The sequence below is a fragment of the Stylophora pistillata genome, chromosome 4, assembly GCF_964205215.1.
Source record: "Stylophora pistillata chromosome 4, jaStyPist1.2, whole genome shotgun sequence".
NCBI lineage: Eukaryota > Metazoa > Cnidaria > Anthozoa > Scleractinia > Pocilloporidae > Stylophora > Stylophora pistillata.
This window is the reverse complement of record NC_142522.1, coordinates 2725293-2737119: the sequence shown is the minus strand read 5'-3', so window position 1 is coordinate 2737119 and position 11827 is coordinate 2725293. Positions and strand designations below refer to the sequence as shown.

The following is an 11827-nucleotide window of genomic DNA, read 5'->3' as shown; positions in this document are numbered from 1 at the left end:
CGAGGCGTTTTTGCTTCTGTAGAACTGACGTTAAATAAGCAACTTGCGGATTTTTATTTATGCGAAAGTATAAAATATCATTCTTTACTGAAAAGTACCTCGTATTATGTTTTCGAAAATCGATAGGTACAGACTTGGGTCCTGATTTTGCTTGTCGTAGATATGAGACACTTAATAGAAAAAGGTACACGTATACGCAACGAAATATCTTTCATACTAGGTGACGGATATGTGGAAAACATTAGATGGGAATTGATGCCTTTTTTGGCATCCATTTGCTACGAGAAAACGAAGGCAAAACTTTAAACTCTTGTAACAGGGGTGGGGAATAAATGGCAGTTGATGAGTTTGAATACACTGATGCTTCAACAGAGAAAAAATGCTGTTACATAACCTGTTCGACCGAATAGTAATCTCGGAAATATCTGGAGGTGTCCGAGTGTAGACAATGCGGTGCGCAGGGATGACGTTATTCTCTGCAAAAGTTTACTGGATGTGTTTTGATGTCTTTACCTCAAAGTTTGAGGAGGGGAACCGTACAGTCGAGGCTTGTCAGAGAATCCCGTCGTGAAGCTGAGGTGCGTGTATTGTGTAAAATAAAGATGTGGTATGGCTCTCAGCCAGAAGAACGCCCTGAGTAACAATGATATGTGAATAGTTTATGTAGAGTTGAACGATCTGCCACTGTTTCACACCATCCAGTTGTTAACCCATCTTTGCCAGTTCTCTCCAGTTTAACGATATAATTTTTCTTGCCTTCAGCCTGGACTCGAGCTCTCTTAATTTCTATAAGCACAGTTTAGGTGCTAATTCCAACGAATTTGTTGTCTAGCATCATATTTGCAGAAAACGGACTAAAACAGTCTCGAAATGCAAAACTTATTTTCCGTTTGTCCGATAGATAAATAATGCCACCTGCAATGCCAAGGGGAACCGCACGAAACGTATTATTCTTCCTGAATAATTGATAAATGTTTTCCGTTATTACACTGCTGCTAACGTTCAAAGCTCATTTCGACACTCTTAAGAGTTGGTTTGCATTTTCGTGCGTTTCTCCGCTGAGGAAGACAAGAAAGACTTCACAGAGAAGCTGCCAACATGAAGGTGTTGGTGACGATACTCCTTGCGTTTACTCTACCGGTGACCTTCACCAGTGAGTATTTAAAATGTTCTTATGCTCCATTTGTGGCGGTTCGATCAGCTCCGTAAGTGTGGGTGTTGGCAGCCGCAAAGTTGGTTATGCGCAGCGGTGTTTATGTAAACATCTCCTGAGTCCGACTTAGCCTTTCGTGAGGTCTTGTAATCCCGCTATTCACCACTGTGATCGCAGGGTTTTGGTTGGTAAAATAATGACGCCAGCTGCTATTCCATGCGTTTCAAGCTAGGCCCGGGAAACCTTATACCACGTACCAAATTAAATTTGGTAACAAATTAGAACTTTTGCTCTTCCGCGCCGCATCTATAGATATCGCAATAACGTTTCTACATTCTTTCCGCGCTCGAGAAACATTTTAACATGCATTTAACCGTGCCATACTGCATTGCTCTATTCATTTTTGCAAATGCGCAGTTTGTTTACTTTCGTGATGGTTTTAATTTCATTGAGTGCTTACGGTGCGAGGAGACCGAATTTGGTATCCCCACCATGATGTAACAACAAATTTTTATGTCTATTGTCTCATGATACTAAAACTTAAAGCTAAAATATTATGTGGATATATCAACAAAGTTGAAATGGTAAATTAGCCACCGTAATGATTACAAAAACTGACGTTTCAAGCGTTAGCCCTTCGTTGGAGCGAATAGAGGAATTGTGGGTTGTGTGTGCTTTTAAAGGCAGAAAAGCACACACAACCCACAATTCCTCTATTCGCTCCGACGAAGGGCTAACGCTCGAAACGTCAGCTTTTGTAATCATTACGGTGGCTAATTTACCATTTCAACTTTGTTGATATATCCAAATTATTTCGTTACTCCCACCGACGCAGCCCCAAACAGTTTCTTTCGAAACTATCAGCCTTTAAAATATTATGTGTCTGGTTCCTTATACCAATCTACCGCCTTTTAGTTAAACCAGTGAGACGTATCAAATGCGACAAAAGCAGCCGGCCGATGGAAACTTGATCGAAAAGTCTGTTTAAAGGAACTTAAGAAATCTTCGATATGCTCCTGAGTTTTCTAAAATATCTCCAAGGTCTTTTTCGAAAAGGTGCCTGTTTACTTTTTACTCTTCCAACGAACGCTAATCGAATCCCGCATCCCTTTGCGATGAGGAGATCCGCGCGCGAAAGCTGTAACGTGCATTCATGATTATTCTTTGAAGGCTTTGACTTTGAGTGGGAGCCTCGCTGTGATCTTTTTCCTTTTCGTACCGAGGTTAATGTAATGGCTGCCACTTACCTCTTTCATGATTCAAAACATTTGCACTTTCATTGCGTGTACAGAAATGCTGCCACGTTTCTCCATCCTTCAAAAAATGTATCTTGGCAATCAACGTAATGGTGGGCTTTACAACGGTTCGGACGTTAAAGAGTACCTTTTCCCGGGTAAAAGAAGCGTTCTTAAATTCCCATTGAACGCCACATGCATACTGCGAATGAGCGCCGTGTTAAATGTGACAACGGAAAGGAGTGGAAGCAAGAAGGGTCGGAAAGGCTACCATTACTTCTATGAACGAGCTCCTCTGTTAGAGTACCTCAAGGAAGAATATGGGGCGCCCGTTGTATCTAACAAGACAGCGGTTTTTCGTGGACAAATGGGGATAATGTTCGTTGACATTAAAGATGGAGATGACAGCAACGATTGTAGCGTTCTGCTGTGGGACGGATATGGATTTCATCAAGCCAAAGGTGTCCTTAAACACAAAAATTTCTTATCTGCTCAGTTGTGGCCTACTCCACCAGGTAAGTGGAAGAAACACATTGGAGTAAATTTTGGGTGGAGGAAATTTAGCCAATTTGAGCGCCTGGGCCGAATGATTTTATGATGTAGATTATACTTGCTAACCTGGTCAAAGGAGCCTTTCCCTTTGAAAGCTTACCTCGGTTGGCTGTAAGTGGTTTGAGTACGAGAAAGGAATAACAGGAGCAAATCTGCTACAGAAATTTCCTTTAAGTATTGGCAGTTTCGAACCCTGCTACCGAAAGCATCTTCGCTACGACTTCCATTCATTTCACTAACTACGCATACTAGTGAACAAATCTGAAGGAAAATTGTAGCCCGTCTATCTGAGATGCGTCTTTTGAAATTTTCAGTCATTGAGCATGACACGGTTGAAGACTTGTAGCTTATCAATCACCTGAGTTAATTAGCTCGATGACTCTTTTCCCCCTTTTGTTTTAGACGGCTGCGGGATCAACGTCAATGTTCAGCAATCATGCTTCCCTTCGAAAGCTAAAGTAGAGCTCAGATCTGGGAAGAAGATTCCCATCAGTGAGCTTGCCATTGGAGACACAGTCAAGACCTTTTCTAAGGGTGGCGAGATTATCTTTAGTCCTGTTGTCACCTTCTTGGATCAAGCGCCTGATTACAAGGGTAGGTGGTGCCCGTGAATCATTTTATCCCCTCATGTTCCAATTTTGGTCCTAAAACTTATCCTCATTTTTTAAGTTTTCCTTGAAAAGGTGTTTGCTGTAATTACATTTGTTTGGAAATTACTGGCTATCCTTAGTATCTGATTGGCTCCCAAACACTAATATTTCTGATTCCACCGATACGGTTTAAACACCAACTACGCTTTTTTTTTTCTTTTGCTAAGGAACCAATACTATTCTGGTGCTGACTTTAGTCCTGAGAGACTTGTGTTTGAAAAGACTCTTAAGAGAAATTAAAAGGTGTTATGAAAAAGAATCATAAATGCAGCGCAAATTTTCTTCCTGTGCAGGCCATTATTACACCATCACCACTGAAGACAACATTAAGCTCACACTTAGTGAGGCTCATCTTGTGTTCGAGTTCCAACTTAAGTTGGGAGGAAATACCTTCCGCTCTGTGCATGCGTCCCAAATCAAACCAGGTGACTATATCCTCGTTCATGTTTCAACGTACCGTGCTCCTATTGCAAAGGGGGTTATGTCAGTTACGACAGCTGAAAGATTAGGAGCCTTTGCACCAGTTACCCGGGAAGGGACCATGATTGTGGACGGTGTTTGGGTGTCGTGTTACGCTGACATTGTGGATCATGATTTGGTTGATTCCTTTATGTCCCCACTGAAGAGCTTATACAATATGGCCCCACAAATGCTAGGAGCAAGAGGCACGTTCGTGCACGGGTACCTTAAACAAGTCTTGCGTCCCATAGGCTTGCGACTCCTTGGAAAAGAGAAGTTCTATCAAGGACCAGAAGGCGAAGAGTCTGGCGGGAAAGAGGCTGTCATGACATCAGTTTATCACTAGAAAACCAGAGCGGAATTTCACTTTTCTAAGTAGCTCGGGGGAAATAGATTAAGGAACAATGTGAATAACTGTAAAACGAGCTTGTAAATATACTGACGTGGAACACATGAATTAGGAGGAAGTGTGAAAGCAAGCAAAAAGTATTATAACGTAACCAAAGTAAAGCGCGCGCTCTGATTGGTCAATTTAGCGTCCCCCATTTGCCCATGGGTGTACGTTGCTGATGTGAGCAAATGCAAAGACTATTTTTCCGCGCGCGCTTGTTTATTCTGGTCACGTAAGGTTTGTTAAATAAAAGGGAACTCTTTAGCTACAATGTATCAATGTTATGTTATAAAACAAATGGTAACCACCACAGCGTACACTATTGAGTTATGGATGCACTTGGGAGGTTTGCTAAACACTCAAGAAGCAAGAGTCGCTCGAGGCGATACGCTTCTTTCGTGCTTAGCAACCTCCCGCGTGCATCCATAACTCAATAGTGTACGCTGTGGTGTTTACCATTTGTTAATTGTTGTCACGACACGCGGTACCAGTCATATATACAGGGTTCGTACACTTTTTCAGGCCAAAGATTCAAGGACTTTCCAAGGACTTTCCAGGACCCTACTTAGAAATTTCAAGGACTTTTTGTAATGAAAATTTTACTTCAAAACCAAGAAAAATGTTTCTGTTAACATCTGTGTTTTGGGTTTACCGATGGTGCAAAACAACAGCAGATATTTTTCGATGTTGTTCAATAAAAAATCAAGGACTTTCAAGGACCCAAAACGAAATTTAAGTACTTCCAAGGCCTTGAAATCGGCCTCCTGAAATTCAAGGGTTTTCAAGACGCGTACGAACCCTGTATATACGTACAGTCCGTATTTTGGATTCTCAAAAAACGAGGACAAGTGGTTTTTATTCATTGTTTTCGTTATACATCTCTCTCCGGAGTTTTTGCAAGTTTCTTGTAATTTACGCTAGAAAGTGAGGGTAGAAACTTCATCTGTGTTTAAACGGTCTGAAACGTGAGAAAGGCCACTGCTTATTTTATAAAAATATTTGTTTCAAATTGTTCATTGAGTTAAATGTAGAAAACCCATTAGCACTTTGTAAGAAAGAATGCGTAACAGAAGGATTTTCCATCAATGCACCGTCTTGCTGCTATAAATAAATTAAATTGTAATGCCGTAGTCGCCAGATGAATTTTAAACTTTGAACCAAAAGGAAGACGAAGAAACATTGCTAAACTACTTTATTGATCATAACAGTGTGTTACGAACTATATAAAGGCTGATAGTTTCTAAAGAAACTGTTTGGGGCTGCGTCGGTGGGGTTAACGAAATAATTCGCTCCGACGAAGGGCTAACGCTCGAAACGTCAGCTTTTGTAATTGTTACGAACTGTCATTGTTTGAACTCATAACTGCAATAACAGACTTAATGACTGCAATAACAGACCTGCCAAAAACAAATTAGATAAAACTTGCTACTAAATTTCAGACTCTTTAAATGGAAGGGAACAAAAGTATCATATCATATCTACAAGGATTTGTTTTCCTTTTTTTTTTTTGTGATAAAAAATCCAAACATCGGTCAACTTTTTTTGCGTAAAATATTTTAGGCAAACGAATAACCTTCACACACAACAAAATAGATATCTTTTTAACGATGATATTCCAAAAGAGATTAATCCCATCGGTATTAGCATTGTCCTGCTTACAAATCACTCTGTATATTATTAAGATAAAAGGACGACAATGATTTTAAGTCCTCTCAAAGGGTTTAAAGCAACCCGCATACAGTCCTTTACATTCACATTTCTGGCGACTTTTCTGTTCAGGCACGCAGAAAATCGATGACACGCGCGCTTCGCGTTCGTGTGAGTATGATTATCATGCAAAATATTCTTTATCGGGGTCGTAGAAAGTAAATCTCTCTCTCTGAAAAAAAGTCAAATTGCATATAACATTTTGTAAGCTTTACCACCTGACAGTTTCGTTATGAGAAATCTTCCCCTGTGATATCTAGATTCTACCCAGCTCTACCGCAGGCCACGCATTTTTCACCCCAAATAAATTCATTTAAATCTATCATTACTTGTTTCAGTGTAATTCATCTTAATGTGAGGGGACGAAAAAATGTAATCATTCAACAAAATACTCTTGAAGAGTGTGCCATTGCGCTATTTCGAGGTGAGGCTTTTCCATGGCTTGTTCCCAGTGCTTGTATTCGCTCTCGACATTCACGCAATACCCAAGATGCACCGTGCCCAAGGGTACGTCACGCATCATACCACGATGCTTGACCTTGAAGAACAGCGTAATCTGGGGCAGTTTGTCTGAGTTCACATCGAACACGTACATTTCACTGAAGTTTGGTGTTTTAGTGTTATGAGCGATCTTTGTTGTCCTGGTGCTTAGCTTCCGTCCACAGAATGTGAGCTCTAGTTTTACAAATGGATCTGAAAAAAGACATAATTGGTGTTAGCGATGGAAATTTTTTTCGAGAGAGCAAATAGTAATGATTTTTTATTTAAGCTTGACCCCAAGTGTTTTTCAGTTTTCTTTTGCTTGGGCCATGCAATTAACTGTGTGCTACCACCAAACATTTTTCAAGAGTGTTTCAGTGTTTAGGTGAGCCGAAATGACAAATCAAACTGCACAGAGATATTTCACAACAGTTAAATAAGTTATCTAACATTTAAACAGTTTATTGTACGATTGACTCTCTTTTATCGTACATTCATTCCCCTTGATACTCTGTGCTTCGCCATATGGGAAAACTCCGATATATCATCGATTAAAATACTCTATCTAAGACGTTTTTAATCAGTCGTTTTTGTGGAGAGATTTTCACTGCCCTTAAATGTAAGAAGATTATCTTGTTCCATATCTTTCTTCTTTTTTTTCTGAAAGGTTTACTCACTTAGTCTCCCGTCCTTTGAAATCTGCTGTAAGCCCCTGGCGCAGTTTACTTTTACCATTAGTTTTTGATCCGTTGGGTTGTGACACAAAGAAATCGACAGCTCACCAAGCTCAGAGGACAAATCTTCAATTTTCTCCTGAAAAAACGAACAATGTCAGAAAAAGTAATGGAAGGTTATTTGTGACTTTGAAATTTCGATGATGGTCGACCTTCCCATGTGTTCTATACACAGGAAAAGCAAAGGACAAGCGAGAGTTACTCCTCGATTTACACACGGCAGTTGCTTTAATTAAAAGTTAGAGTTCTGAAAATTTAAACCTGCGCGGCTAGCGTAGAAAAGGTGATTGGGGGGGGGGGGAGGAGGGGGCTATGGAGATGGCAAAATTGTTACAAGCGCGAAGCTCTTACTCTTCTTTCGATTTCCCTTTTACGTCGGCCACGCATGCGCAGACTATTGCTGTCCGTTGACGATTACCAAAATGTGATTTCAAAAGTGAAACGAAATGAAGTCCCTCTCTGTCTCCGCCAGACAACATCAACTCAAAACATTGCGTCGAGTCTTTGGCTGAAGTACTGGCGGATGAGATGACCTCAAAACCAGCTAACCGAGAAATGTTCATCTTTTTTAGGCTCAAAGGAGTGGCAAGTGGCACCTTAAGTGGCTTGTTGGATTCGGCGGTTTTTGATTATCTCAGTTACGTTTCCGAAATGAAAGTGAGTCAAACAAAGCGCTCAACTGCGGGCGATGAGGTTTCCGTAGAGGAAAAAGTTCTTCTAAGACAGTAAGTTCTAACCTGTCTTTAGGGAGCTTAGGCGAAAAAAATTTAAAACGTGGACCGCAGCCAGAAGTTAAAAGTTCTCACTACACCTTTTTGGTACGCGCAATTTCTTCTTAAAATACTAATACGACGACTTTACACGTACAGTCGATCCATTGAGCGTCAAAACGCGCCAGAATTAGTTTTATTCCTCTTCTGGTTTTGTGCTCAAGTTCTCTTTTGTTTTGTTGCTGATATGAATGAAAAAGCTCCTGTATATGAACAAGGACTCAGCTAGAGTAGATCTCCCCCCTCCCTTGTAGAAGGGGGGGGAGATTGAAAGGTGCAGTAATTGACCCTCTGGTATGCTCCTATATTTCATTCAGACGCTGGTATAGAACCCCCCACTGTAAAATATTACGTTGAAAAAATCTCGATTTTTTATTGCATTACGTCAGTATCCATAACGTCGACAACCTTTGCACTTAGCGCAAGCCTCTAAAACTTCTTTAGGCGTACTCCAGACCTATATCACTTGAATCAACTAAAAACAACCCATATTTAGCGATCAGTTTTCCTCAGTGCGGTGGTATCGATTCGCTAGCGATAGTGAAGAGAAACTTTAGATAAGAGAATAAATCGCCATCTGAGAGCTGAGATGAAAAGAACTGAAAAGTAAGGAAGTGTTGAACTACTTAAGTTTTGATGCAAGAGAAAGAAAAAGTCTCAAAAGTTTTTAGTCAGTATGAAGAAGTGAAGAAGGAAATTTTAACATTTACGTCACGGTGTCACATTTGTCTCCTTCGTGACGTAATGTCATCGCCGCCCTCGATCGTTACAATTCCCGCTCTTCTGATTGTTATTAAAATCCAGAGCGCAGTTAAAGTCGTTTTTCCAATCAATTAGAAAAAAAAAAAAAAAAAAAACGGAAACTAGAGATTTCAAGAGAAACCAGACTTAGTTCGTGCTTGTTTCAATTACACGGCAAAATTGAAGAGCAAAACAGAAGACCTTCGGGTCAAACTGTGACACTGACAGAATCCTTTGGGAAAATTTCAATAGATTGGAACGAGGAACTTTCTGGTGTTTTGCATTGTTTAAACATCCGCTCATTTAAATAAACTCGTTTTTTTTTTCTGTCTGTTTCTGATATCTCGATTAACAATGAATCTTTCTTCAGTATTCTGTAGATTTTGTCAAACGTCAAAAATTCTGAGTATTGTGATATATTTTCTTCAAATCTATGTTATGAAAAACTGAATTTGATAGTCACGCAATATAAGTAAATATTAATTATGTACTTATCTACGCTCAAGTTTCACAACACATACCTCATCGGTGCATTCTGTTTCATCTGTTTCCACTGGAATTAGGGGAAGAGTTTTAGTGGTTAACTTATTCGGCAGAAGATCTTTTAAAACATACTCCACATCTCCAACAATTGTGTTCGTCTGAGTATCAAACAGCTGAAAGCGTAACATACTTTCTGAAAGTTTTCCAGGAGTTATTCCGTATGCCTCCAGTTTTTCATTAAACTGCGGGTTGTTTGTTTTCTTTACTACACGAGTTTTCTGTTCCCAAATTTGTTTGCTGTTTAAAATTATCGATGCAGTGATGAGTATATCAGGTGGGTGAACGCTCTCCAGAATCGTTATCTTAATCCCACGGGTAGCATAAATCTGCAGTAAACGAAATGACTGGTCGTAATAAAGTGAAAACTCTAGTTTTCCCAAGTTTATCTCCGTGTTTTTCTTGTGAACCGCGACTTTCCTATGCAGCGGAATCGAGAGATTTTCTTTCGAGGATTGCTTCTGCGAGTGCGAAATTTTTCGCGGAGTCCTAGGGGTTCTTGGCAATTTGGGTGTCAGGGACGGAGGCGAGATTGTTCCAGTGTTGATCGCATCCAACTGTATGCCACCACTATCTTCCGCTTTGCGCCGCACGTTGACACTGTGAACTGTCGCCGACAAATGAGCATGGCCATGGCGATACTCTTCTTTGGAAATGCTTCCAGTTCGTTGAATTTCCCCGTTCGCGGGCTGTTGTTGTGGAATAGAGACAGGCTGGGGAATATAGAATGGTGGAATGTCCTGGTTGATTATCGTCCGCGAGCGAAGTCTAGGATCAGATGTCAGCTGGGTATATTTATAATTATTTGCTGAAGAACGTTGACGGAAATACTGTAATAGTAAATACAGAACTACCACCACCAATCCAGCGACTAGACCCAAACCAACAGCCAAAACAACTAGAAGAAAAGACAAAACAGGAGGATTAAAGCACTATCGAAATCAATCGAATATATTGTCACTGATACTGGAAACAAAAAACGTTAGACTGAGGCTGTTTACCTTGATTAACCATTTAGGAAACTTCTACAAGGTTGGCCATCGGTCATCGGTGAATCGAAACCCAAAGTAACTCGAAAGCTGCTCCATGGAATTTACCCACAGAAATATTTCATAACTGAGGTGAGTATATTTGTCTCGAAATTACCGTAGTCGGTCACATTTTCGAAATCAATATTGGCGCGCGCTAAGTGCGAAGTCACCCAGTGAAAAATAAATTATGTTCCCGTTTTTACGTGTTCTATGGGCTATTTTGCTTCCGGTTTGAGCAAGTGACCAATGGGATCTCTCAGAGTATGATGTTTTTTTTTTTGTCACGTAAGGAATCACCGGAAGTTTACTCGCGACTATACCGTGTCAGGAATACATTTCACTTTCGAATTTTCACCTTCTTTAGAAATGCTGAATGAAAAAGCTTACATTTTTAATGCTTCTATTATAATCATTTTAAACGAGGGAAAATAGGGGTGTGTCCTGGTTTTGTTGAGATTATAACTATTGCGTGAGTCAACATACAAATACCTGTAAGAACGTAGCTAAAATTTCACATAATTAAATTTGGAATTCACAAATTAACGCGAAGGGGTGTCGAAGTCGTGATAATCAGTGGGCTTTTAGGACTACGCAGGAACTGACGAGAATGAAAATGCACAGAGCTCCCAAACAGCTTTCCGGTGACGTTAGCATTTTAACAAATAAAGGTCATTTGTTTACGCTCTCGACTGATGATTGCGTTCAAACCAATCATGGTTAAATTTACCCACTCCCGCGCTTAGCATATCCTTGTCACGTAAGTTTTCTTGTCAGCTCACTGACTTTATAAGATGAAAAATTCTTCATTTATCACTAATCTTAGTGGGTAATGATGTGAAGGCTTGCGATGGGTGAGTGTATGAAGTAAAGCCTGCATGTACGGCTTAGCACACTCCTTACCTTGTGCTCTCTCAGTTCGATTTCCTTGTCTCCCTCCCTATGCCAGTTATGAATAGCTTAAGGAGGGATATGATTATAACAGAACAATTAAGTTGTTGGGGAGAAGACGAGAAATTTTAAGCGGTATGAATTTCTGATTGGTTCAAATATTCTTCATCTTTTTGAGCCGCACCACCCCACCCCCCCACCCCTATTTCCCCTTTAACTTTCCATCTCGTACTATTTCAGTTAGGTGTGCTTTTCCTATTGATTTGATCTGAAATTTATTAAGAGATGCGGTGTGGAGTTTTAAATTACTGATGGGTTTATAAGGAAATGAAAAATTTCCCCCTTAAACACAAGGGATGATTATTTAGTACATAAATCTTGTATGTGTGGAGGCGCGGTGGCCTCATAGTTAGTGTGCTCGACTCCGGATCGAGTGGTACGGGTTCGTGCCCCGGCCGGGACATTGTGTTGCGTCCTTAGGCAAGACACTTTACTC

At 40.3% G+C, this 11827-nt stretch overlaps 2 protein-coding genes across 3 annotated transcripts; one reads left to right on the top strand and one right to left on the bottom strand.

Moving 5' to 3' along the window:
* Positions 1 to 503: 503 nt before the first annotated feature.
* LOC111321713 (uncharacterized) lies at positions 504 to 6475 on the top strand. 2 transcript variants are annotated; one of them, XM_088756164.1, is made up of 4 exons: positions 504 to 1153; positions 2445 to 2903; positions 3343 to 3534; positions 4301 to 6475. In XM_088756164.1, exons 1-4 carry the CDS (start codon positions 1099 to 1101, stop codon positions 4393 to 4395), a joined length of 801 nt encoding a protein of 266 aa, XP_088612290.1. In that variant the 5' UTR covers positions 504 to 1098; the 3' UTR covers positions 4396 to 6475. The 2 variants fall into 2 exon arrangements, with proteins under 2 accessions (XP_088612290.1, XP_022780409.2); XM_022924674.2 differs by having other exon boundaries at positions 3884 to 6475.
* On the bottom strand, positions 5616 to 10638 carry LOC111321705 (synaptotagmin-1). Its single transcript, XM_088756163.1, has 4 exons — positions 10414 to 10638; positions 9394 to 10310; positions 7305 to 7440; positions 5616 to 6840 (listed from the first exon to the last, which is right to left on the bottom strand). Exons 1-4 carry the CDS (start codon positions 10424 to 10426, stop codon positions 6524 to 6526), a joined length of 1383 nt encoding a protein of 460 aa, XP_088612289.1. The 5' UTR covers positions 10427 to 10638; the 3' UTR covers positions 5616 to 6523.
* Positions 10639 to 11827: the final 1189 nt, after the last annotated feature.